Source organism: Panthera onca, chromosome C2 (genome assembly GCF_046562875.1).
Source record: "Panthera onca isolate mPanOnc1 chromosome C2, mPanOnc1 haplotype 2, whole genome shotgun sequence".
NCBI lineage: Eukaryota > Metazoa > Chordata > Mammalia > Carnivora > Felidae > Panthera > Panthera onca.
Window position 1 is genome coordinate 67,761,543 of NC_138347.1, and position 24,451 is coordinate 67,785,993.

Consider the following 24,451-nt stretch of genomic DNA (forward strand, 5'->3'; position numbering starts at 1 on the left):
GGAGAGAACCTAGACAGACTAGGAAAGAAGAACCCCTTGGGGCTCCTCTGAAGAGCCTTAGGTTTATCACCCACAGAGAATTGCATTCCTTCCAGAAGTGAGTCATGGACACAGTGTTCATCATAGTAAAGGGGAAGCTAAATGTTTAGATCAGAACCTGGACATAACAGGAAGAAGATGTGTACATGGATATATGATAACCAATGAGACATCACAAAGGAAGTTAGGAGCAACTTTGCAACAGCGTGTAAAGACTCTCCTTGAAAGGGTAAGTAGATTCTACTATTGTTGGGTTGACTTTATGGCCAGACCCATTTCTGAAAGTGGCATTGTGAAGAATCACCCACTGGGAATTAGAATGCTCCCCCAAAGACTGACTGATGCTTGAGTGCTCACACTGGAGAGGAACATATTCTGGTTGTCTTCATCCTTTCATCCCATCTGCAATGAACAGCATGTTTGATAAATTAATGAATGCTCAAAAAGCCAACCCCACAGAACCTTGAGGTTCATCTGGCATCTCATTCACTCATTCATCCTATGTTCTTTCCAGGTCAGCTATGCCTCCTCCAGCAGACTCCTCAGCAACAAAAATCAGTTCAAGTCCTTTCTCCGTACCATCCCCAATGATGAACACCAGGCCACTGCCATGGCAGACATTATCGAGTATTTCCGCTGGAACTGGGTGGGCACAATTGCTGCTGATGATGACTACGGCCGGCCAGGGATTGAGAAGTTTCGAGAGGAAGCTGAGGAGAGGGACATCTGCATTGACTTCAGTGAACTCATCTCCCAGTATTCTGATGAAGAAGAGATCCAGCAAGTGGTGGAGGTGATCCAGAATTCCACAGCCAAAGTCATTGTTGTTTTCTCTAGTGGCCCAGACCTTGAACCCCTTATCAAGGAGATTGTCCGGCGTAATATCACAGGGAGGATCTGGCTGGCCAGCGAGGCCTGGGCCAGCTCTTCCTTGATTGCCATGCCCGAGTACTTCCATGTGGTTGGAGGCACCATTGGATTCGCTCTGAAGGCTGGACAGATCCCGGGTTTCCGGGAATTCCTGCAGAAAGTCCATCCCAGAAAGTCTGTCCACAATGGTTTTGCCAAGGAGTTTTGGGAAGAAACCTTTAACTGCCACCTCCAAGAAGGTGCTAAAGGACCTTTAGCACTGGACACTTTCCTGAGAGGTCATGAAGAAGGTGGTGGCAGGATAAGCAATAGCTCCACTGCCTTGCGACCTCTCTGTACAGGGGACGAGAACATCAGCAGCGTGGAGACCCCTTACATGGATTATACACATTTACGGATATCCTACAATGTCTACTTAGCAGTCTATTCCATTGCTCATGCCCTGCAAGATATATATACATGCTTACCTGGAAGAGGGCTCTTCACCAATGGTTCCTGCGCAGATATCAAGAAGGTTGAGGCTTGGCAGGTACATACTTCACTTAGATAGCAGTTCACTGTGTAGCAGAATTGGGCTGACCCAGGCAAGACAGATAAAGTGGTCACCTCAAAAAGACAGTATCTAAATGATGTTGCTATACATAGCTTTGGGTTCAAATTGCCTTTTCAAACATTCTAAGTAACTGACTTCTGCAAAATTGATAGTAATTTAATTTGGTTATCTGTTTAAAGCCTTGGTTCAACTGTTCTTTAGTCCAGGGGTTCAGAATAACTAAAGTATGGCCCCTAAGAGCTTTTAAAAAAATTTTTTAATGTTTATTTATTATTGAGAGACAGAGAGACACAGAGCGTGAGCAAGGGTGGGGTAGAGAGAGGGGGAGACACAGAATCTGAAGTAGGATCCAGGCTCTGAGATGTCAGCACAGATCCCAACGCAGGGCTCAAACCCACAAACTGTGAGATCATGACCTGAGCCGAAGTCGGTTGCCTAACCAACTGAGCCACCCAGGTGCCCCAGCCCCTAAGAGCTTTTAAATATCCTGGAACAGATTTAATACTATGTATTAAATGGAGTACATGGAGTATTTTTACAATTATGGTAAATTACAGATCTTGTCCTCTTATAACAAGTATTAGTTTAGTACCTATTAAATTCCATATGCTAGTGTTATCGCATTTAGCCACTACTTTTACCAAAGTATTATTCACAATATAATGTGATAGACCACCCAACAGGCCAACTAAGCTTAGGACACAAGCAAATCAAGGGCACAGGAAAAAAAAAAAAATAAAAAAAAATAAAAATAAAAATAAAAATAAACACTGAAGTAGTTATCATAGAAAATAACTGGAACTTAGGTGGAATTCCTACACTCATTTTAGACTTTAGTCTTGTTTTGTATTTTTGAATTGAATTGCACATAGAAGAGACATCATAATTTTTCTCATTTCATAAAATTTCTGAAGATAAAAGTCTGGTCTGACTTAAATCCTACATAGTTGTTCGTGTCTTGTGTAGTTACCTTGATTTTTCAATCAAACCTTGTTTTATACTGCTTTTATTTTTTCCTCAGTTCCAGACTGACCTATCAGAGAGTGCATGATTATAGGGGGAGGGGAGAGGAGACATTCCTGAACATGAGCTGAATGACCCAGTCTCCAGCTTGAGCTCCAGCTCACCCATAAATTAGCTGCATCATCCCTGGCAAGCCACTGTTCTAAGTCAGTCTCTTCATCTGTAAAATGGCCTCAATATCTAGCCCACTTTCTGCCCAAGGTTCTTTTAAAGATGAGATGTGATGACATATGTGAAAGCAATTTATAAACTTTCAAGTTCTAAACAGATGATATTATAGTAGCATTTCAATATGCTTCTAATTAGGCAACCAGGTTAAAAATGATAACTACAACAGCTGTGTATGTAGAACCCTACCACCACAGACCCTTGGGAAAAGGTATAAAGAAACAAAGAATATACAACCTATGTCAGTCATTTTAGAGACTATCATAGGGTAAGGAGCGGTGTCGAGGCTGGCAGAATGAGCCAGGACCTGCAAGTGCTTCTCAGCCCTTCTCTTGTGGGGAAAACCACACTCAGACATCATTGTTGGCTAAAGTTTCTCATCTCTATGAGGTACTTAAAGTCTCCTTCCTTGCACTGCATCACCTGTTTCCTGAACCCTGGCAAAGAAGCACTCTAATGACAGTCAAAGACCAAAAAAGACTTCAAGAGCCATTATGATAAAGAGTGGAGTTTTAAGATGGAGGAACAAAGGAACAATCTTTTAGCAAATACTGTTGTCTTTCCTCCCTTCCCTTCCATGTCTCCTAAAAGGAAGACTCCAGCTCTTGAAAAGCCGACAGGACCAGGGTGGGGTTGAAGGGAAAAGAGGCTTCCAGTGGGTAATTTGACATTTCTGTTCTTCAATGACTCCTTTCCAAACAAGGAAGTAAGATCTAGATTGTCAAGACCAAAGCTTGGGCATATATGAAAAAAGCTGTAAGAATGAGGCTACAGTCAAGAGTGGGACTTTTAGTTCCATACTGTAGAAAACCCAAACCAAACTGGCTTAAACAGAAGAAACTCATATTATTAGTAGCCCATAATACTGAAAATTTCAGAAGTATTCCAGATACAAGTAGATGCTTTCATCTCCATCTCTGTTCCTTATTCCTCAGGGTTAGCAGTTTTCAACCTCTATAATAGCTTCAGGCTCATAAAATCTTTACTACTCGGCTCTTATTTCCCAAGATCTCCTGTATAAGTCCCAGAAACCACACTGATCGACCAGTCTAAGATCACATATCTATCACTGAAGCTAGGAGTGGAGTCCTTTCAAATTACATAGGGAGAGTTAGAGGGGGAGTGGACCCCCAAAGGGAAATCAGGGTGTTACCAAAGGAGGAAAAAAGAGAAGCAAAGCAGACAAAATTTAAAAAAATATCCACCACACAGACACCTCAGTTGACCCTACTTACAAGTTAAGATGTGCCCTCCTGGCTCATACACAGTCTGGCACAATTCATTCAGGAGAGGAGACAGAAAAATAGAGTCACAGCTCTAGGGAGGAATAACATGTGGTCATTGGCCAAAATGTCCTGTGTGCTTTCTGTAAAAGCTTCCTTTAAGCCTCAGGAACCCAGGCAGTTGGGTGGGAATTCTAGAATTTAAGATGTTGGCCATGTCTTTTGTATCAGGAGATAGACCAGCAATTATTCACTCTCATTATTTAAAAAATTTTTTTTAATGTTTGTTCATTTTTTGAGGGAGCGAGAGAGAGGGAGGGGCAGAGAGAGACAGAGAGAGAGAGAGAGAGGGAGACCCAGAATCCGAAGCAGGCTCCAGGCTCCGAGCTGTCAGCATGGAGCCTGACACAGGGCTCAAACCCACAAACCATGAGATCATGACCTGAGCTGAAGTCGGACACTTAACAGACTGAGCCACCCAGGCACCCCTATTCACTCTCATTATTAAGACCTATATGGAAACCTATCACCCCTATAATCTATACAATCTAATGTAAGTATCTCAGCCTAGATTTCAACCCCTACCTTCTCTCAATTCTCTCATAAGCCAACCTGACTGGCACCTCCCCATAAAGCACTTACGAATTTTTGGCATAGCATTTTTGTTTAGATTATATCCCACACCTGAAGCACCATCCATTTTTGTCCCACGTAACACTGTCCACCACAAATTTTTAACTTCTTCAAAATTCACTTTCTCCTAGAAGTCTTCTCAAGTCATACTCCCACATACACGTTTTACAATCTTTCTTCCTCATTTTTGCCATTTATATATTCAGCTTAAATTTCCACAACTCTTTAGTTGACTGAAATATATTCTTACTAATTAAACTTCTGATTAAATTAGGTCAATCACAAGTTCTTTCTTTTGTTGATGTTTTTCCCACTAAATTTATCAATTCATATCCTTAAAAGTAACACTAACAGATAATTTATGAGCGCACAGCACACAATTCCCTCCTGACCTCCATGGAGATCCCCAAGTCCTTCTCCACTGCTCCTCACCTCTCTCTTCACACTGACTCCTCCACTGGACTGTTCAACACTGTGTCCAGAATGCCTGACACCTGTGTATGTGTAGAATAAATGAAAGAAAGAGTAGTGATCTAGTTGATTTGGCCTGACAACACTACCTAGAGCCCTTTGCAGAGAACTGTTCAATCTAACAACCCACCCTTACTTACATCAATCACTCTGGTTTAGGTATTCTTGGTTTTGATTAGATAAGCCTGGACCACATGCCCAACAATCAAATTTGTATGGAAAATCATGTAAGTGTGGAATCACCTTCTTCCTTCTCTCAGGATGACTGTGCACAAGGCATGCTTCCTACTTCCCCCACCTTACACCAACCACTCACTAGTCAAAAAATAGGTATGCATGATGACAAAACCATGGTGATAACAGAAGCCAAATCAAATTGATCTTTCCAGAAATTGCTAATACTGTTGGGATTTGGAGAGGGGTGTGAATTGGGATGAAAACCAGAAGAAATGGAGGGGAGATAAGGATCAGTCTGGATCTCCCAGCACTCTTAGTGTAGGAAGTGGGCAAGAAACAATAGACTCCTTATCTGCGCAAACCATTCTTCATTCACCTCTGTGTGAACAGGGTGCTTTGTATACCCCATCCCATGTTCCCTCTGTGTTAAGTGATGCCATGTGTAAGAACTAGAAATCCTAGACAACAGTGGGGGGGGTTTTAGTGTCTAGTCTTTGGTTTATTTCAATTAGCCATTAGAGTATGTGCCAAGAGGTAATTCCCATTTATGCTTATAATGAGCAACAGTTTGACTTTAAAATCTTTTAGAGGAAATACCCTAAAAGGCCACAAGATGGAAATATTACCACATAAAAGATAATATGTGATCATCTCTGTGTGTGCATGTTGTAAACTATGTGTCTCTCTCTTAATGTGTCTTTCCCAGTGTTTAATTTTCTTTAAAACCCTGTCAGCTTCTCTGTCTGTATGTTATCTTCTATGTGTCAGTCTTTCTTTTAGCTTTTTTCCTTTCTCTTCCCCTTCATTTATTCTTATTTTCCTCATATTTCTCCCTAAATAAAATAACTTAGAAGCATATTATGCTGGATTACAAATCTCAAGGAAATTTTTATATTTTCTTTTTTAATGGAACTATTAGTCCCTCTTTTAAAACTGCAAAAGAAGAGTGTTCTCGCTTGGGGAAATATCTAACTTATTTTATAATGTATGTTGATTTTTGTGGGTCAGTAATTATCAATTTAAAGATTCCCTGTCATTCCTTTTAAGGATGAAATGGTTTCCATCTCCACCTTCCTTGATATGCAAGGTATTATGTAGAAAATTAAGTGCTCAAATGCAAAACTTGACAGAATGCCAAAAGAAATATTAAAGATATCTAAAGAGATGACTTAGAGATATGCCTTAGAAAACAATTAAGTGATTATTAATGGACAAGGTAAAACTGACTGTGAGGATGAAACACTACGTACCTTAAAGGTTAGGATTTGAAGTAAGGAAGAAAACAAAAGATATCATCTGGGATGGGCTTTGAAGGATGGACAGGATTTTTGGAAAGTGTTCCTTAGAGAAAATGTCAAATGCAAAGGTAACATAGGTAAAACCCAAAAACATCATGCTGAGTGAAAAAAATCGACCTAAAAAAAAAATACATCCTGTAATTACATTTATATGATATCCTTTCTCTAATGATAGAAAGAAAAGAGATCCACAGCTCCCTAGGGCTGCAAGTGGGGGTGAAGATTAACTTGGAAGGGACATCTGGGAACTTTTTGGGGTGATAGTAGTGGTGGTTACACAGACATGTACATTTGCCAAAACTCAGTACTCTTAAAATAGACATATTTTATCCTCTGTCAACTTTACTGCAATAAAGTTGATTAAAAATATAAAACAATGAAAAGACCCTGGAGTGGGAAAGTACAGGCCATGCATGGAGTTCTGGATGTCGTTTAGTATGGATCACTTTTCCAATTAAGGCCGCTTGTGTTGCCACAAGCATTATACATGCCTCCATGATCCCACTTTAAAAATAAGCCCATCTTCTCAACCTATATTTTATATTAGTTAACCTTTGTAACTAGCAATAGACAATGTGATAGACTACCTAATCTGACTCCTACAGCTGAATGGATAATATATAATGTAATGGTTGACAAGTTTGGACTCTAGAGCCAGGCTAACTAGATCTAAATCCCAGTTGCTACCTAACAACTGTATGGCCATGGGCAGTCACTTAATGTGCCTGTGCCTCACTTTCCTCACCTGAAAAATGGAGATGTAGAAATTCATTATAAGGATGACCTTAGTTAACATGTATAAAGTGCTCAGGATACTGACTATATATAATAAGTGTTCAGCAAACACTAGTCTTGAGTAGTATTCTTTTGTAGGTGAGGAAAGTAAGACCCAGAGAAGCCAAAATGATTTGCCCAAAGTCACGTACCTAGCCACATCTGCCCCCAGGCAGCAACCAAGGTTACTGTTAAAAGAACCATGTGCCAAATTGTCCCTTTAGGCACATCCTTGCTAACTCCTAAGAGGCTGGGTCAGTCAATGGTTTCACAGTACAGACACAGAAACAAAGTACAGTGTGAAAATAAGTAAGAGTGGACACAACTGACGAAATTAGAGTATAGCAAACATCTCTCTGTCCATCTCGAATATAATTGTGTCTCTTGTCACTAAAAAAAGTGCCTGTTTGGCCCATATTAGGTGCTTAATAAATACTTTTTGAATGAACAAATAAAGAGAATGAGACAATGGTAAGTAACAGGGGTAAATAGAGGTTAAGTGAATAACAAAACAGTAGAGCCATAGGCACAGGTAAAAGAGAAGGTGAGTGGTCTGAAAGAAGTCAGTAGAAAATGCCCATGCAAAAACAAAAAAAAAAAAAACAAAAAAAAAAAAACAAAAAAACAATAAAATTCGGGCTGAAACTTAACTCTTCATTAAAGAGGTAAATGACAGAGGAAACACACCACTTCAATAAAGATTTTAAGAGTATAAACAGGATTATGGAGACATGAAGATACAGAAACCATTAAATTTTATTCTTATTTTATTTTTTTAATATAATTTATTGTCAAGGTAGCTAACATCCAGTGTATACAGCGTGCTTTTGGTTTTGGGGGTAGATTCCAGTGATTCATCGCTTACATAGAACACCCAGTGCTCATCCCAACAAGTGCCCTCCTCAGTACCCATCACCCATTTTCCCTCTCCCCTGCTTGCCCCCTACCAACCCTGTTTGTTCTTTATATTTAAGAGTCTCTTACAGGTTGCCTCCCTCTCTGTTTGAAACTATTTTTTTTCCCTTCCCTTCCCCCATGGTCTTCTGTTCAGTTTCTCAAATTCCACATATGAGTGAAAACACATGTTATCTTTCTCTGCCTGACTTATTTAACTTAGCATAATACCCTCCAGTTCCATCCACATTGTTGCAAATGGCAAATTTCATTCTTTCTCATTGCCAAGTAGTATCCCATTGTATATATAAACCACATCTTCTTTATCCATTCATCAGGTGATAGACATTTAGGCTCTTTCCATAATTTGGCTATTGTTGATAGTGCTGCTATAAACATTGGGATACATGTGCCCCTATGAATCAGAACTCCTATATCCTTTGGATAAATTCCTAGTAGTGCTATTGCTGGGTCGTAGAGTGGTTCTTTTTTTTAATTTCTTGAGAAACCTCCACACTGTTTTCCAGAGTGGCTGCACCAGTTTGATTCCCACCAACAGTGCACAAGGGTTCCTGTTTCTCCACATTCTTGCCAACATCTATTGTTTTTTAATTGACACAGGCTTCCTAAGGATCTTATCAGGAAAAAAAATTTAGCCTAATTTGTACTAATGAAAAAAACCCAAAAGGAGAAAAGAAACTTAAAAAAAATCTATTTTGACTGATTTTATTTTTTAAAAGGGGGGCCTGATCTTTCCTGCTATTACTTTGAATGAATTTATTATAGCTAATAGAATAATTCTGGATCTCTCTATATTAAGGGGATATCAGTCCTATATCTCAAGTGTTGATTGCTCTCTTCATCTTCTGGCATACTTCTGTCATCAATCTTATATGGAACAGTTTTGGGGGGGGACTTTTAAGTTACAGTGATACCTCAAAGGGAGAAACTGTATTGGACCTTAATCCCACAGTATAATTTTGAGTATTTTGCTTTTAAAAATAGGTTTAAGTTATAACTGATTATATAAAACTTTAATTTTTATGACCTTCAATGGTAAGTTTTTCAAAAAGTGAATCCTAAACCTTTTCAACCTTATCTGAAAGTTCCTTTGTTTGTTTGTTTTTGTTTGAGTGTAGAACTTAGAACTTTATATTTTCAGTCTGAATCAGCTGACTTCAGCCCAACTGCACTGGCTAGCACCTCCAGTATAATACTCTATAGCCACAGTGAGAATGGACATTATTCTCTTGTTCCTGATCTTAGAGGAAAAACATTCAATCTCTCACCACTAAGCATAATGTTAACCATAGGTTTTGTAGAGGATTCAGGAGGTTCCTTTTTACTCCTAGATTATGGAAATTTTTTATCAGGAATGGAGATTGGATGTTACCAACTACTTTTTCTGTATTTATCGAGATCATCATATGGTTTCCCTTTTGTAGTATGTTAATGTAGTTGAATGTTCACCCTTGCATTCCTACAACAATGTAGGAAGGTAGACAACTAAAATTTGGTTATGAAATTATTCCTCTATGTTCATGAGAGATATTGGTCAATAGTTTTATTTTCTAATAATATCTTTGTCTAGTTTTGGTATCTGAGTAATACTGCCTTCAAAGAATGGGTTAGGAAGTATTGCCTCCCTGTCAATGTTCTGAAAGAGTTTGTGTGGAATTGGTATTACCTTCTTCCTTAAATATTTGGCAGAATTTATCAGTGAATTGGGCCAATTTTCTTTGTGGGAAAATTCTGAACTGCAAATTCAATTTCTTTAATACTTATAGAACTATTCCTTTGAAGACAGCTTTGAAGACAGCTTTGATTGTGTCTTTCAAAGACGGTGTCTAAGTTGTCGAATTTATTGGCATAAATTTGTTTAGAATATTGCTTATTAAATTATTTATAATACTCTCAGATTATCCTGAAAATGTCTGCAAGATCTCTAGTGACGTCACTTCTCTCATTCTTTGTTTGGAAATACGCATCTTCATCTTTTTTTCTGATAAGTCTGAGAAGAGAGTCATCAATTTTATTGATCTTCCCAAAGAACCAGCTTTTAGTTTTAGTGATTTTCTATGTTTCTGTTTTCTATTCCATTGATTTTTGCTCTGAGCTTTATTACTTCCTTTCTCCTGCTTTATTTGAATTTAATTTGCTCTTCTTTTTCTAGTTTCTTAGGTTGGAAAGTGGGGTCATTAATTTGAGACCTTTCTTCTCTTATACTATAGTAATTTTATTGTTAAAAATCTCCCTCTAGATGTTGCTTTAGCTGCATCCCCCCAATTTTGTATGCTATGTTTTCATTTTCATTTAATTCAAAATACATTCTAACTTTCCTTTCCACTTCTTCTTTAACCCATATATTATTTAGAAGTATGTTATTTGGTTTCCAAGTATCTGGAGATTTTTCAAATATCTTTCTGTTACTGATTTCTAATTTAAATTCTCAGGAGTCAAAAAACATACTTTGTTTGAATATTTTTAAATTTATGGAAACTTGGTTTTATTATCCAGAATATGGTTTATCTTGGTAAATATTCTCCGTACCCTTGAAAAGAGTGTGTATTCTACTGCTATTGGGTTGCGTGTTCTATGAATATCAATTAGGTCAAGTGCTATTGATCAAGTATTGTTCAAGTCTTTTACACCTTTATTGATTTTCTACCTACTTGCTCTTTTAACTGATATAGACACCATATTGACCTTATTTATTTTTTTACTTATCCTCAGACTGGTGAACACCTCATCATGAGCACCACTTGACAAACTCAACAGTGTTAGTTTAATGCCTAGACTGTCAACTAAACATTCAACAGACATAGTTTGAGTATCCATTCAAATTCGGGCCCTCTACAAATCACTGGGGACACAGAAAGGAATAAGATAGTGTCTTTAACTTTAGAGGAGATTTGTCTAATAAATTTTGGGTATAAAATTTCTAGCCACAAAGATCCTGGGTTCTTCCTTTTCTGGATAAGATGTTTGCCCTGCTTTTACCTTCTGCCTATCCTTATCTCCCTGTCCCATCTGAGGCTAGAATTGCAATGTCTCATTAGTAAACTCTTGATACCAAATGTACTCAAGGTTACCTTGTTATCAAGGTCTCTACCTGCTCCACCAATGAAGTCATATTTGGACATTTGAAATCCCTTTCAATACCTCCTTTTTTGGTAACAGCTTTATTGATATATAATTCACATATCATACAGTTCACCTACTACAGTGGTTTTTAGTATATTCACAGAGTTGTATAACCATAACCACAATCAGTTTGGAATCTTTCCACCACATCAAAAAGAAACTTCATACCCTTTAGCTATCACCCCCTACTTTCTCATCCCCCCATTCCTAAATACCACGAATCTACTTTCTGTCTCTCTATATTTGGATATTTCTGCACAGTTCATATAAAGGGAATCATAAAATATGTGGTCTGTGTGACTGACTTCTTCCACTTGGCATGTTTTCAAGGTTCATCCTTGTTGTAGCATGTATCAGTACTTCATTCCTTTTTATGGCTTGAATAGTATCCCATCATATGGATATAACATATTTTATTTATCCATTGATTCGAGTGATATACATTTAAGTTGCTTCCATTTTTTATTATTATGAATTATGAACAGTAGTGTTCAGGTTTTTGTTTGGATATCTGTTTTCATTTTTCTTGGGATTACACATAAGAGTGGAATTCCTGGGTCAAGTGGTAACTCTTATGTTTAACTTTTTGAGAAAGTGTCAAACTATTTTCCAAAGTCTCTGCACCATTTTACATCCCCACCAACGGTGTATGGAGATTTCTCTACATTCTCATCAACCTGTTATTATCTGATCCTGTGCCTTTTAATATGAAATCCAGCCTCTTTGCCTTGAATCCTCTTTACCTATCTACTTTATTTCCTCTTGTTCTCTAGCATGTACACGAATTTTGAGAGACTGGTTTCTTTACTGCCCCCAGAACACTTCATGCTTATTCCTAACTTGATCTTTGTCCATGCTATTCCCACTGTTTTTAACACCCTCCTTCTTTCTGTCCTTTGCCAATCCAAATTTCTACCATGCCTCAAGCCTGTATTGACCTCTTTAGCCCTTTTAAATTTCCATCCCTTCTGAATTTAGCTCTATTTAGAGCTGATACCCTATAAGTTAGCTCATGAGGACTATATTACTATGTCTTATACTACTGCAGCCTAGCTCAGAACACATAGTAGATAGTCTATAAATATTTACTTGTTGACTGATTCTAACAGCACACACATCTCACCCTGTGTTTACAATAATTTTTTAATGGAAACTTTAAGAAAATGATTTTTGATTGACTTCTTCTTCTTTCATGTTAGGATTATGGTAGAAATCTCCATCCCATGCCAATAGCAACACAAAAGGATTACAGCCAGTGGTGATCTTTGAGTCACGTTTCTGTCCAGCCTGACCAATGTAGAAGATAACAATTTAATTATAAAATGACTGTCCCTGTTCCCTTCCTTATTCATCCACTAATGCCTGGAGACTTTCACTGCAGAGAACTTAAAGACAGAGAAAAGGAGAGAGGAAGCTTGTTGCCTGGCATATTGAGAACCAAGGAATTAAACCTGAATAAGAAGGAAGTAAATTTATGCTCAATACTCCAGTTTTATTGCTGTATATATGCTTTTAAAATTATTCTTCAAATAACAGTGATGCTTTTTCAAAATATATTTAATGAGGAAATATTACTGACAAATATTTGCCATGGACATTCTAAATCATTTATATTAGAGGCAGGAGAGTGCAGCAGGAAACGCCCCTGTTTAAATCACAGCTCAAGAACTTTCTAGCTTATGACCGGCAAGTTTCTTGACTTCTATGCCTCAGTTTCTTCATCTATAAAATGAATATAATAATAGAGTGGTTGTGAGGATTAAATGAGATATTGTGTGTAAAGCTTTAGTACAATGCCTGGCACATAGGAAGTGTAAATAAGAGGTAGTTCCCTACCTCTCCACTCTTCTCATCTCCTTTTACACACATCAGAGCAAAGACAGAGTTAGCATGATTGTGGATAGGACAGTGGAAACTGTATGACTAGGATAAAACATTTGCACTAACAAGTAATGGTAGGTACATGAAACCAAAGTATGGAAGGTTTTGGAAGCTACCTAGAGAAGTTTGAAGAATATTTCATCTGAGCCATGATAGATCCCCAGCAGGATGTGGGAAAAGAAAAGCATGACTATGGAATGGAGGTTCCAGAGTGGGTGGAAGGAATGAGGTTCTAAGTGCTGCAAGAGAAGCTCAGCTGTACACAGCAGAAGGACTGTATGTTCCTCTCAGGGAAGAAAAGCTGTGTCAGGACAAGGATGTGTTGGGGTACAAACAAAAGGATGTACATCATTCTGTATAGGAGGAGGCCAGGTCATTCCAAGAGCATGGAGGAAAAGGAAGGAGAACTGGAGGTATAAAAAAGGAAAATATCTGGGGTACTGCTCTGCAGACAGTTTTAAAAGGTCAGTAAAAATGGAGGAAAAAATATAAGATGGATGACCATCAAGGAAGCCTCAGGAGAACACAGGTAGCATGAATCCTCAGTAGGATTCATTCTCCATCTTTTTGGAGGATAGCTCAGCAGTTCTGACTGCAGAATAGAAGAACAGATAGCAGGAAGGGAAGGACACCCCCTTTTTCCCCATAGCTCTGGGCAAAAGTCAGGGCAGCCAGAGTCTGCCAGGGTAGCAGTGAGGACACTAAAGTAGTAAATCCCATACAGAAGGTTAGGTGAGGCAACCAGGGTGGTATGCTTGTGTGCATACATGGTCTGCCATTGACTCTGTCTCCAAACTTGTCCCAGAGCTGTTTATGAGCAAATTCAGGTGACTCCTTTTCCCTATTTAATTTTCCTTACAATAAATGTTTATTTGAAAGTAAAGTGAATACAGATATATAGTTTTAAAAAGCAGTGTCATCTCTGGAATGGGTAGAATATTAAAGGTGCCCTGAAGGGGCCTAGCTAAGTCACCTAGTTTGTCATGAATATTAACCTGGATAATAGGTGCAAGGCCTCAGTAAAGCCATCCATTAGACAGACTCAACCCAAACTTTTCCCCAGTGTCAGATTAGATGTTGGTTTTTTAGGGGTAACGATAAAAATAATGATAAAAGGGAGAGGTGCCTCTAGATGTACCTCAGGGACCATGAAGCCACAGAACAGAGAGAAGAGTCCATACCAGAGTTTGCAGAGATTCCTCAACCTCTCTGGACCAGCCCTCTCATTACAAGGTGAGGAAACATGCTCAGAGCTGGAGGAGGGTGATAAATCTCGGTGACTTGTGAGGTGCAGTAGAAGCAAGAACACTTATATTCACAGGCTGGACCATGTGTTATTCTCTCTTGATGCCTTGGGACCCCTGGCACATCCCACATGAAGGGGCTGAGTGTTCACTGTCTCCTCCTGACCCATGTCAGGGGCACATAGGAAGCAAAGCCAGGTGCCTAACAATACTACAATAGAGCATAGCCATTAAGAGCGCAGGCTTTGCACCACTTGCTAACTGTGTAACCCTAAACAAGATACTTCTGTTCCTATGCCTCACTTTCCCCATCAGTAAAATGGGGGTGATAGTACTATTTGTTGTAAGGATAAGATTAGATAATAAATATAAGGCATTTAGCATTTGCGCCTAAAATGTAGTAAAATGACCAATAAAGTTTAACAATTATTTTTTTTAATTTTTTTAATTAAAAAAAAAATTTTTTTTAACGTTTATTTATTTTTGAGACAGAGAGACAGAGCATGAACGGGGGAGGGTCAGAGAGAGGGAGACACAGAATCTGAAACAGGCTCCAGGCTCTGAGCCGTGAGCACAGAGCCCGACATGGGGCTCAAACTCACGGACCGCAAGATCATGACCTTAGCCGAAGTCGGCCGCTTAACCGACTGAGCCACCCAGGCGCCCCTAAAGTTTAACAATTATTATCATTACTTTTTTATACAAGAGTTATATGACATATAAAACCCTGCGAAGATTAAGGGATTGGCCATGACTGTTACAACAGTGATGGTGAGGGCTCCACCCACAGCCTCATTTCTTTCTTCCTTCCACTCACCCCACTCCATGATTTTTGGCAGCAAGACACTTTCACAGAGGCAGCAGCATAAAGAAAGATGGAACAGATCTTAAAAGTACTTCATGCCTCCACTCCTTCCCCAAAACCCATCTCAGAAGGCACCAGAAATGGCTCTGGGTTACAAACCCTGCCCTTCCTGGGGCACCACCAGTTGATGATGTACCTGCAGAAGACTTGATTTGGCCAGGGGCCATGGTGAGATGTGCCCAGTCTACTTTCCTGACTTCAAGAAGGTGTTTTCGCCCCAGTTACAATTTGAGTATCAAGTAAAGCCTGTGGCTTACCAGGGCTACTGCTAACACATACAATTACCTTAGTGTAAATTAGAAAAAGGTGCCTCTTCCTAAAGTTATGTTCCTTCCACTTTGTTAGAACAAGATAGTTTACTGTCCTCATGCAGTACATAACATACTTAAACATATGTGGTAGCCCTGTGGCTTGTACTCAAAGTCTCTGTTCCTCTTTAGGTCCTGAAGCACCTACGGCACCTAAACTTTACCAACAATATGGGGGAGCAGGTGACTTTCGATGAATGTGGGGACCTGGTGGGGAACTATTCCATCATCAACTGGCACCTCTCTCCAGAGGATGGCTCCATAGTGTTTAAGGAAGTCGGATATTACAACGTCTATGCCAAGAAAGGAGAAAGGCTCTTCATCAATGAGGAGAAAATCCTGTGGAGTGGATTCTCCAGGGAGGTATGTGCTGTCCATCAGAACCACAGATGCCTCCACCACAGGCAGGAAACTGTGCTAGACTTCGGAAGGGCCTTAGGCTTCACCACTGGACTTGCAAAATGATGAGACCACTTCCCTCAACTCACTAACTCTTGTTAGCTCTTGTCATATAGCTCTAATGCCAAGGTTCTCCATGAAATCCATGAGTGTTTAGTATACAGATGATAATCCTCAGAAAATTCTTATTCTTTACAAATCTGATCCCTTGGCTAAATGGTTAATAGTTTCCTTGACTAAAACTTTCCCCAACCAGAGTGAAATATTTAAGCAAACAGAAATATCACTCAAGGTAGGGTCTGGACAATTCACACAGAGGTAGTTCCCTGTTATCCAAATAGCTCCGGGCTGACCTATAAATCAAAAGGACAATTTCTTAGAAAATCAAATGGGTTGGTAACTTGGGAAAGATAACATCTCTGAGGGTACTGTGTTACTATAGTTGAAAGTACTGGGGCGCCTGGGTGGCTTGGTCGGTTAAGCATCCGACTTCGGCTCAGGTCATGATCTCACGGTCCGTGGGTTCGTGCCCCGCGTCGGGCTCTGTGCTAACAGCCTGGAGCCTGTTTCAGATTCTGTGTCTCCATCTCTCTCTGCTCCTCCCCTGTTCATGCTCTGTCTCTCTCTGTCTCAAAAATAAATAAACGTTAAAAAAAAAAAAAAAAAAAAAAAAAAAGAAAGTACTAATGTCCTTCACTAGTTCTTTTCCTTTCTTTTCCTTCCCAAGGTCCCAAGAATCTTAGCAATCATCAGGTCCAATACTGTCATTTATATCCCTCTTTCATTAGAAAATAATGCCAATTATTTTCTCTTCAAGTTTTCTAAAAAATCCTCGTCAAACCAGTTATTTTTCTGATATAGTACAAAATTTCCTTTGTTGATTTCCATGTGTTTAACTTTGTAAGATGTCTCCAAGTCAAGCAGGTAGGTGGGGAGAGAAGGGAAGAGTCTTATTAAAGAGACATTTTGAGGGGTGCCTTGGTGGCTCAGTCGGTTAAGCGTCTGATTTCGGCTCAGGTCATGATCTTGCGGTCCTTGAGTTTGAGCCCTGCATCATGCTCTGTGCTGACAGCTCAGAACCTGGAGCCTGCTTCAGATTCTGTGTCTCCCTCTCTCTCTGCACCTCCCCTGCTTGCACTCCATTTCTCTCTCAAAATAAATAAATAAATAAATAAATAAATAAATAAATAAATAAATATTTTTTAAAAAATTTTTTTAAAGAAACATTTTGGAAATAGTATGCACCCTTCTGTGTTACTTGACATGATCATATGGAATGAGAAGAAGAGCTTCTGAAACAATAAAGCAATAAATTGGACAAAACTGTCAAAAACAACCATTTAAGGATATGGTAATCAACCAAAGCAAACAAAAGCTGAAGTGCCTTTTTAAGAAAAACTAATGAAACTTGGGTAAGAAAAGTCTGTGGCAGTCTGAGGCTGCTCCCCAATTATTTCTAATAATTTGGTTGCTGATTCTTTTAAGTTTTCTACGTGGACAATCATATCATCTGTAAATAACAAGTTTTACTGAGTTCTTTCCAATATTTATGCCCTTATTTTTCTTGTCTTATCCCACTAGCTATGAACTCTGCAATATTTAATAATAGTGGTTATAGTGGGCATTCTTGTTTTAAAAGAAATGCTTTTATTTTTTCATGTAGAATGATGTTTACCTAAGAAGTTTTTATATTGCCCTTTTTAAGTTAAAGATATTTCTTCCTATCTCCCTTTTTCAGGTAAGTTTTTAATTGCTATTTTGTGTTGAATTTCATCAAATGCTTTTTCTTTATCTACTGATGATCATGATTATTCTCCATTAATTTATTAATGCAGTGGATTATATATATATAGATGCAGTATAGATTTTCTAGTACTGAACTTGTTTGCATTCTTGGCACAAACCTAACATGATCATGCTACATATTCTTTCCTATGTCCTTTGAGTTTGTTAATTATTTTAGTGTTTTCATCTATATTCAAGTGATAAAAAGTAGCTGTACTCTTCTCAGGTCCTTTCAGATTCCTTACACTTTGCGTATATCTCCAGGACTTCTATATATTTTTGCTTCCAACAGAACTCACCACACTTTTTCAGAAAACTACCAGCGAGCTAATAGAACCCACTTTGCCCACAGGGCTCAGAAAGGCAGAAGAGTCTACAAATTTACATTTCCCTAAAAAGATCCTTAACAATGAGTGGTGTGGAAGTACAAAAACCCTGGCTCCCTTTTCCTTAGGTCAGGACAGCTCTAAGGAATAACTTACAGTCCAGAGTTCCCCTATGGGATCAGGCAGAAGCTACCCTCTAAGGGACTTTGCTCAAGATCATACCCTTGCTGTCTTCTTCCCTTCTGTGTCTGACTTGCTCCATTCTCTTCCTGGTTTCTTGGGAGAACTTTCCTTGCAAACACTTGTAGACAAATCCACAACTCAGGTCTGCTTCTAAAGACAACTTAAAGTAGTGAGATGGGCCTGTAATTTTTTTTTTCTTTTTCATACTGTTCTCATCTGGTTTTGGAATCAGAGTTATACTGGCCTTTATATAAGAATGAGTTAGAAGATGTTCCCCTTTTTTCCCCCCAATCTCTGGTAGAGTTCACATAAGATTAGATTCATCTGTCCCTTGAAAGTTTAGTGTTTTTTTTAAAAAAGAAAGAATGTTTAATGTCATTTGCCTGTGATAAACAGAGAATGGTGGTCATCTCAGGTATGAATATATAGTAGGGAAGGAAGCAAGAGGTTAGAGGAAAGCATACAGTTAAGTGCAGGTTACTGTTCTAGTCCTAGCTTTTTGGGGGGGTAGTCATTAAAAATGACTGGCTAAAAGTGATTGAAATATGAACAAGTAATGATGGGAAAACAAGGATTATGATTAATCAAATTCCATGCACCTGAAGTCCACTAATGAAATAAATAAATAAAATCTATGTTATCTGAAATTAATATCACTATTGCAGATTTCTTTTGGGTAGTAGTTACCTGACATATTTTTCTGATCCATTTACTTTTGGCTCCTCTATGCCTGTCCTGCCTGCCTTGCTGAGTGGTTCAAGGATCTCAGAAGTCACCCTATAAAGCCTAAAATAAAGTTGCAGGAATTGCAATTCACTGCAAAGTTCAGAATCCCATTTTCTAAACAAATTTCCTCTCATCTCAGCATCTCCCTTTGTGATTATCCCTCTATATGTATGTAGACCTGTGTCCCTGCATCTTTTAGCTTGCCTTAAACTCTTGTTTCCATGGAAAGCAAACAGATGTCCCATTCTGGGACTTGGAGGGAATGGAATGGGGGGGTTATTTAAGGAGGATTTTGGTCACTGTGTAGAGTGGCAACAATTAATCTTTCCAGACTCCCATGGATGTGTGTGTGTGTGTGTGTGTGTGTGTGTGTGTGTGTGTGTGTGCGCGCGCGCGCACGCACACCTGCAGGCACTTGCCCAAGGACACCTCTCCCTTTCTTTTTTTTTTTCCCACCTCCCTTTCATTGATAATAAGAACAAGGATCTCTGGGGCTTCCTCTGTCTGGAATGAGTCTGAAGTCTGTTGTACTGGTCCTTGTGCACAAACTCCTCTTCCGTGCCTGTGTCAAAAGGGGAGACTGATCCCACAGCTGCAGCCCTTCACTTTTGTGCTCTTGGTTCTCTAGGTACCTTTCTCCAACTGCAGTCGAGACTGCTTGGCAGGGACCAGAAAAGGAATCATTGAGGGGGAGCCCACCTGCTGCTTTGAGTGTGTGGAATGTCCTGATGGGGAGTACAGTGATGAAACAGGTAAAGGAACATGCTCTCCTGCAGTGCTCAGTTCACTTTGGAGCACTGGGGTCAGCCAAGTCCCTGGAAGGGGTAGGCTGAGGAGGTACTTCGCACAATTTCTCATTTAACAAGGTATGTCTGAGAGTCACGTTGGGCTGGGCATTGAGGGGGATAGAAAAGAAATATTGGATGCCTTGTAATACCATAAAAGGTTACACATCTTTCGTTTTACTTTGATGCCACTCTCCAATTTGATATTCCTTTTCTTACAGCTCAGTAGCCCTAAATAGACAAAGTTCTGTCTGTTCTACACTACACAATTAATAGGCCATGATATATTGCCTGTTGGGTGCCTGGCATTGTATTTGCTGTCTTACTTACGCTTTTCCTGTACCTCAGTTTCTTCATCTACAAAGTGGAAATAATAATAAACCTATTTTACAGAGTTGGGGGAATTAAATGAGTTAATACTGTTATAGCACATGCTAAGTTCTAGATAAATGTTAAGTAAAAACCTTAACTGGCATTTGGAGATGCTTTACACATATTAACTATAATTGTTATTATTACTGTTATTATCTCATTTCATCCTTACCACAATAATGGGATTATTGCTTTCTTTGCATAGATGATTGAAACTGAGGCTCAGAGAGGTTAAGGAGCCTGACCAAACAGCTAGTAAACAGAAGAGCCAGGATTCCCATCCATATCTCTGACTGAAAGCCCATGTTCCTTTAACTCCCCAAAACTGCAAGGTGTTTGGGACATAGTAGAGCCTTAATAAATGTCTACTGACTGAATGTGTCTGCAGTCTCCCTCATTGGAAAGTCATGAATGTGGAGTGAGGAAGGCACAGGTCGTTTGTGTGGGATATTCTGCCTTGGTCGAAGAGGAAGTCTGCTCTGACATGTCCACAAAGTCCATCCATATATCCAAAATGTATCAAGCTGAGTGTGAATACTGTGAGAAGTTGGTAAACTATGCTAGATTCCTGGTATGTAGGCAGCCAGCCACCTGCCCAGCAAGATTGATCATTCTCTGCTAAAGACCATCAGCAAGTAGTGCTAATAGGGGTAGCACCACCCCCCCCCACCATGTACAAAGGAAAAAAATAACAGAACTATTAAAAATACATGAAATTAAATAAGTATGTTAACAAACATAAGTCAGAGTTCGATCATTTCACTAACAAAGAAAGTTTAAAGTGACCGCATCCAATAATCTGTATACCCTTACCAACACTTTTACACTCAGGTCTTAGTCTATGCCCCACAGTGACTAACTCTTCCCTGAAACATTTTACAGATGCAAGTGCCTGTGACAAGTGCCCCGATGACTTCTGGTCCAATGAGAACCACACTTCTTGCATTGCCAAGGAGATTGAGTTTCTGTCCTGGACGGAGCCCTTTGGGATTGCACTCACTCTCTTTGCTGTGCTGGGCATTTTCCTGACAGCCTTCGTGCTGGGTGTCTTCCTCAAGTTCCGTAACACACCCATTGTCAAGGCTACCAATCGAGAGCTCTCCTACCTCCTCCTCTTCTCCTTGCTCTGCTGCTTCTCCAGCTCCCTGTTCTTCATTGGTGAGCCCCAGGACTGGACATGCCGCCTGCGCCAGCCAGCCTTTGGCATCAGCTTTGTGCTCTGCATATCATGCATCCTAGTGAAAACCAACCGTGTCCTCCTGGTGTTTGAGGCCAAGATCCCCACGAGCTTCCACCGCAAGTGGTGGGGGCTCAACCTGCAGTTCCTGCTGGTCTTCCTCTGCACCTTCATGCAGATTGTCATCTGTGTGATCTGGCTCTACACTGCACCACCCTCAAGCTACCGCAACCACGAGCTGGAGGATGAGATCATCTTTATCACATGCCACGAGGGCTCGCTAATGGCCCTGGGCTTCTTAATTGGCTACACCTGCCTACTGGCTGCCATCTGCTTCTTCTTTGCCTTCAAGTCCCGGAAGCTGCCAGAGAATTTCAATGAAGCCAAGTTCATCACCTTCAGCATGCTCATCTTCTTCATCGTCTGGATCTCCTTCATTCCAGCCTACGCCAGCACCTATGGCAAGTTTGTCTCTGCCGTGGAAGTGATCGCCATCCTGGCAGCCAGCTTTGGCTTGCTGGCCTGCATCTTCTTCAACAAGGTCTACATCATCCTCTTCAAGCCATCACGTAACACCATCGAGGAGGTGCGCTGCAGCACTGCTGCCCATGCTTTCAAAGTAGCAGCCCGGGCCACGCTGCGCCGCAGCAACGTCTCTCGCAAGCGGTCCAGCAGCCTTGGGGGCTCCACGGGATCCACACCCTCCTCCTCCATCAGCAGTAAGAGCAACAGTGAAGACCCCTTCCCACAGCCCGAGAGGCAAAAGCAGCAGCAGCCACTGGCCCTGACCCAACAAGAGCAGCAGCCGCAGCCACAGCAGCCCTCGTCCCTACAGCAGCAGCCACAGCCACAGCCACAGCCCAGATGCAAGCAGAAAGTCATCTTCGGCAGTGGCACAGTCACCTTCTCACTGAGCTTTGATGAGCCTCAGAAGAGTGCCATGGCTCACAGGAATTCTATGCACCAGAACTCCCTGGAGGCCCAGAAAAGCAATGAGACCCTCACCAGACATCAGGCATTACTCCCACTACAGTGCGGGGAGACAGACTCAGAACTGAGTGCCCAGGAGAGAGGCCTTCAAGGGCCTGTAGACGGGGACTTCCGACCAGAGATGGAGGACCCTGAAGAGATGTCCCCAGCACTTGTAGTGTCCAGTTCACAAAGCTTTGTCATCAGTGGTGGTGGCAGCACTGTCACAGAAAATATACTGCATTCATAAAATGGAAGAAGGTGGCCAGTCCAGGGAGGATCCAGAGAGGATTCCTGGGATCGTGTTCTCTGACAGGGATGAGGAATCGCCCCAGACTCCTTTCCCCTGTGTGTGGAAGGAGGAATAAGACACGCCAAACACCTCAAATTTAGTTGCACTGCTTTAAATAACAGTGAATTGACTAATGTTTCCTCTAAAGTTAAAAAGAAAAAAAAAAAAAAAGAACCGTGTCCTTCTGTGGTTGGAGATGTCAGAGTGTTGAGATCATCATAGTCAGATTTGCTGTTCATGTCTCTTCCTCTGTTCTCATCCTCCATTCTATCCCATCCAACTGCCCAGATATAAAACCAAGACTTTAGTAACCCACCTATTCCCTTCTTTTTTTCTTAACACCGAAATGCCTGCCCTGAACATTGCAGACAGCCTGGCCCAGACACAAAAGTGTGCAGAGTGAAAAAAGTTCAGACTGGCCACCACTAGAGTTAAGAGTCTGAAAGACAGAACATCATCAGTGCTTCCCAGCACCTTGACAATGGGAAGAGAACTTCAAGTGTTCAAGAGCATAAGGTGAACATGTCCCCTCCTATTTATGAAAACCATAAGATATTTGGTCTCCTACTTGCTGCTGCTATCATGTGACATCTAGAAGATTAGCATCCCTCCTACACCAACATGTCTGGTGGAGAATGTCATAGTGATGCCATGTTTAGATTCCAGGATCACAAGAATCACCTCAAATTGTTGGGAAGGAACTGCATGAATCCAATGAGCTGTATCTGTAATTAATATTGCTATATGTAGCTTTATCTCTAAGAAAATGCTTCTGTTATAATAATGTTATAATAGTTCATGGACAATATAAACTGAAAAAATGTCAGTCTGGTTAATATAAGGCAGTATTATTGAGCTCCTTGCCTATCCTTGCCTACCCCACCACCCTCACCTCCATGAGCTAAGCCCAAGTAAGCCCCAGGGATCCATAAGTTCCCCCAATCCCTGTCCCCAAAGCTTCCCGAAGCCAGATCCACAGCTGACTCTGTGGAAAACAAGATCCCAGTCATTAGCCCCTACCAGTTGCTGGGGTAAGAAAGTGTTCCATGAGAGCTCTCACAGGACATCAGCCTGGCACTCTCCCTGCCAAATGCCATACCTAAAATCCCTCCAGCAGTGGGAATCTGCCCATAGGTGGTTAAAGTGGTTGAATGGCATATTTCTGAGCATTCAGGCTCTGGAGACAGAGAGACCTGGGTTCAAGCCAGTCACTTACAAGTTGGATGACCACAGGCAGGGAACCTTAACTTCACTAAGCCCCAGCTTCTTTGTCTCTAAAATAGAGGTAATAATCATTCTTTCCCCTCAGAGCGCTTATGTGAATTAAATGAGATGATGTATGTAAAGTACTTTAGCATGGTGCCTAGCATATAGTAAGCATTCAATAAATATTAGTTAATATTATTACTGATATTGTAATTATTTTTTTCACTTCATTAAAATATAAAACAAACTTTTTTTACCATTCAGATTTTAATGACAAGCCCACTGATGACACAAACTTTCTTCATAATAACCCCAAGAACTCTGATCAGCCCTAGTAACGCTTGCTCATGGCAACAAACCCAGAAAGTCAATCAGACCCCCCCAGAGGCCCCCATGCTCTGCCTCTATGATCACAACGCCAAGAGAAGAATGTCACCGGTCTGGCAGTAGTTTCTCAGATCACTCTAAATGCTGCTCTTAAGCCAAAGCCAAAATATAGCAATTAAATCTGAGAATGTTGGACTCAACATCATTATCTTCATTTGAGTTGCAGCACAACTCTCAGCACAGATTCAGGAGTGTAAAACGTGAACTTTATTTTTCTCTAACAACTTAGTTTCTATCTCAAATTCCCATTCAGCCTAGTGACAGAAACTTCCATCTTAG

The 24,451-nt window shown here is 40.3% G+C and overlaps 1 protein-coding gene across 2 annotated transcripts in view; it reads left to right on the top strand.

The window, feature by feature from the left end:
- Positions 1-23,983, top strand: part of CASR (calcium sensing receptor) — a 78,029-nt gene extending 54,046 nt beyond the window's left edge. For both annotated transcript variants that reach the window (XM_060639797.2, XM_060639798.2), the window contains exons 4-7: positions 554-1,438; positions 15,698-15,928; positions 19,613-19,736; positions 21,024-23,983. In XM_060639797.2, the coding sequence (XP_060495780.1) occupies positions 554-1,438; positions 15,698-15,928; positions 19,613-19,736; positions 21,024-22,537 (2,754 nt within the window). In that variant the 3' untranslated portion in view covers positions 22,538-23,983. The remainder of the gene's footprint in view (positions 1-553; positions 1,439-15,697; positions 15,929-19,612; positions 19,737-21,023) is intronic.
- The last annotated feature ends 468 nt before the right edge of the window (positions 23,984-24,451 follow it).